The sequence below is a fragment of the Chenopodium album genome, chromosome 13 (genome assembly GCF_948465745.1).
Source record: "Chenopodium album chromosome 13, dcCheAlbu1.1, whole genome shotgun sequence".
Classification (NCBI taxonomy): Eukaryota; Viridiplantae; Streptophyta; class Magnoliopsida; order Caryophyllales; family Amaranthaceae; genus Chenopodium; species Chenopodium album.
Genome location: NC_137846.1, coordinates 9565289 through 9568437, shown reverse-complemented (window position 1 = coordinate 9568437; position 3149 = coordinate 9565289). Strand labels below are relative to the sequence as shown.

The window sequence follows — 3149 nt, the reverse complement described above, 5'->3', positions numbered from 1 at the left end:
ATGGTGGATTTAATGGGTGGTTTTAGGCAAAATTTCCTAAATAATAGATACAAAAACAAAAGTCCTTTTGTATCATAGTAAAGAGAGCGGAATTTTGACGATTTGAATTAAGTCCGACATTACTTGGATTGTCAACAATGGTTTAGGATTTAGGCCTACTTGTGGCGATTCAATTACAGATTGATAACATTATTTTATTGAGGATTGAGAACATTATATTCTATCGTAAGTTGTAACCTCCATAATACATGAGACGACCCCAATAATCACCCTGATAACCTTCGTCCAAGACATGGTATAAGGACAGACAATTTAAGACTTTTGTTGTGCCTTGAGGTTCAACATTTTTAGAACTATCAGTATCAACTGTCACTTTACGGAAAAATGCTGAATATCTTGTATCATAAACTGCCATTCTACCGCAACCCATTTCAGGAGCTGGGCTAGTTGGCCCAGGATCGTCGATCTCTCCTCCCCATTCAACTTGGTTTGCAACATCTGTTAAACTTGTAAATAGACTTTTGGGCCAATATCCAACTGGATTTGAATTATCGGCTCCATCATATAGAATAAGCCACCAATTTCCGTCTTCATAATTCTATGTACAAAAGGAATATATACACAAGAGAATAGATTAGCTAAACAAACTTAAAAGATACAATCCAATGTCCATTCACAGAAATATACTTTGTATTAAACATTGAGATTAAATTTTTAGAAATATACCTTTTCAATAGTTATATTCCAAGTATATTGATCCCCACCGATTTCGAAATATTTTTCAGGGACAATTCCTAAAGGTACATCTTTTGACACTTGAACAAAACCATCACATTGATGATTTACACATACTCGTTGTCCAACCTATAAACAAACATTATAATTTATTAATAAACTTAGGTAATGTCCAGCCTATAAACAAGCATAATTTTTGTTTTATAATTTATTAATAAAGTTAGGTAATTACAATGATAAAAAAACTAATAAGTCAATGTACATATATACTGGTACTTACTATAAATCTTGCATATAAATGGGCATCATCGTCAGTAAACATAAGTGGATCTACCTAACAAGTGACAATAAAAACATCCATGAATAAAATGGCAATGAAAACATTGAAGAAAAAGTAATGACACGTTATATTCCACATTATATTATTTAGATAGATCAAATCACTTTGGTAGTGCTTGATTAATTGATTGATTTAGATAAGTAATATTTCGCCTAAAAAAAAAGGGAGGACAAGGATATTATATACAAACCATCCACCCTGCTTCGATACTATCTACACCATTCAATAATTTAATTCGAGTTGAAGACCATTGACCATTCTGTACTCGAGGCTTATACACGGTCATGGCAGCATTTGATTTGAAGAATTTCCTATTTGAATCATCTATGTTTGTTTGAACAACAGCAACCTGCATCAACAAACAATACAGTAAAAATTAATCAATTTTCACATAGTGTATTTATTGCCTTATTGGGACATTGATGTTAAAAAAATAGTAAATGCTGGTGTGGTTGGTGTCCTTAGACTTATTTATGTGCTTATTAAGCTCATATATATTAGTCTAGGCTATTAATACCTAGTTCAGAATTCTATTTTTCTAATTAGGCCCTTTTAAAATTTTAAGTGTTGTCCAACAATTCATCCTAAATTCCTAATCATATAATATAATGCCAAAATAACTAGGCAATAATAAATAATTACTCATAAATAATAATAAAAAAAAAATTACAATAATATAATTGGCATAAAACTTGAGTTCAAGATTTAAAACAAGTGGAGTAAATAATAATCATGTTCTAAAAGGCAGAATTATCATTAAATTTCACAGGAAAAATTCATGCATTGGACACCAATACGGAACGACATGCATCAAGTTGACTAAAATTAATGTAAAATGCAACACCGACTACGATAAGGAAGAAACTCAAGAAAGGTCTTTTCCACATGGTAAAGGCGACACAACAACATGCAACTTTAATTTTCCATTTTTTATTGGCCATAATAATAGGCCCAAATTCCATTAAATTCAATTTATATTTGACTTCTAATTTTCTCTCCTCTTTTTGATAATATGTTAAATTATTACTAGTGTTGTTGTATGAAAGGACAATATTGTATGTGTATCAACTCTCTTTTCACCTTTCCAATAATTTTCTTGAATTATGTACTTTAAATAGTTGTCATACACGCATTTTCACAATATTTAGTGGGCCATGTATTTTACAGAAGAGAATAGTTCACCTTTATCTCAAAATAACTTTCCAATTATATTGTGTTGCAAGTAGAGCTGGGCATCGTATCATGCCGGGCCGCCACGGGTTGTGCCTCATCGTGCCAGGCCACCAAATGGCACACCTTAGCCCACGGCACGACACATCCCACGTGCTTGGCGGGCCGGGTCGTGTCGGGCCCAACCCATTATTTTTATAATTGATTAATTAATTTTAATATTTTTATTAATTTAATATTTAATATTTATAGTTCTTTATATTATTATGGTTCATTTTATTATTTTTATGTTTATATTAATTTTATATTTCTTGTTATTATTTTTTTATTATTATTATAGGTCGTGCTGGTGGGCCGTGTAGGTGGGTCAAAAGTTCGTGCCGCGGTTTCATGCAAAATTTTTATTTTTTAGTTTACGGCACGCCCACGGCCCACCCCTTGTTCCTTGTGTCTTGCCATGCGGCTAGCGGACTCATGTCGTGTCAGGCTGCTACAGTACCGTGCTCTTGTCGCCCGCAGGTCGGGCCAGCCCAAGCCCAGCTCTAGTTGCAAGTATTAAAAAATAGAGAAAGTATATATATAAACGAATAGTAATTGTAAATAAAAAAAAAAGGGATATTTACTCAGACATGCCTTTAAAAATTGAATAGAGTTAAATAAGACATTTTGTGCTAAATGTCACAAAAATTAATAGGGATTAAGTACTCACACAATGTTCCTATGGTCGGCCGGGTACAAATGTTGGTCGAGGTAGATCGGGATTTTGAACATTTGCTCTTAAAATGGGAACAGTGCCGGATGGACAACCACTATTCTTGAGTCCTATACCCTTAGGTTTATTTTCAAATGTAGTTGATACTTAGGTTGATGCTACCTGCATGTATACACACCTCAAACACATAAG

General features: G+C 33.1%; 1 protein-coding gene across 1 annotated transcript; it reads right to left on the bottom strand.

The window, feature by feature from the left end:
- Window positions 1–220: 220 nt before the first annotated feature.
- Window positions 221–1057, bottom strand: LOC145575180 (protein neprosin-like). The gene is made up of 3 exons (XM_081633082.1): window positions 1016–1057; window positions 727–864; window positions 221–598 (listed from the first exon to the last, which is right to left on the bottom strand). Exons 1-3 carry the CDS (start codon window positions 1055–1057, stop codon window positions 221–223), a joined length of 558 nt encoding a protein of 185 aa, XP_081489208.1.
- Window positions 1058–3149: the final 2092 nt, after the last annotated feature.

Bases quoted from the DNA above. Each gene is read 5' to 3' on its own strand.
- LOC145575180 (XM_081633082.1), bottom strand. From the start codon at position 1,057: ATGTTTACTGACGATGATGCCCATTTATATGCAAGATTTATA. The intron at 865-1,015 runs GTAAGTACCAGT...GTTTGTTTATAG, and splicing joins ATTTATATGCAAGATTTATA to GTTGGACAACGAGTATGTGT. The intron at 599-726 runs GTATATTTCTAA...TTTTGTACATAG, and splicing joins GGAATATAACTATTGAAAAG to AATTATGAAGACGGAAATTG.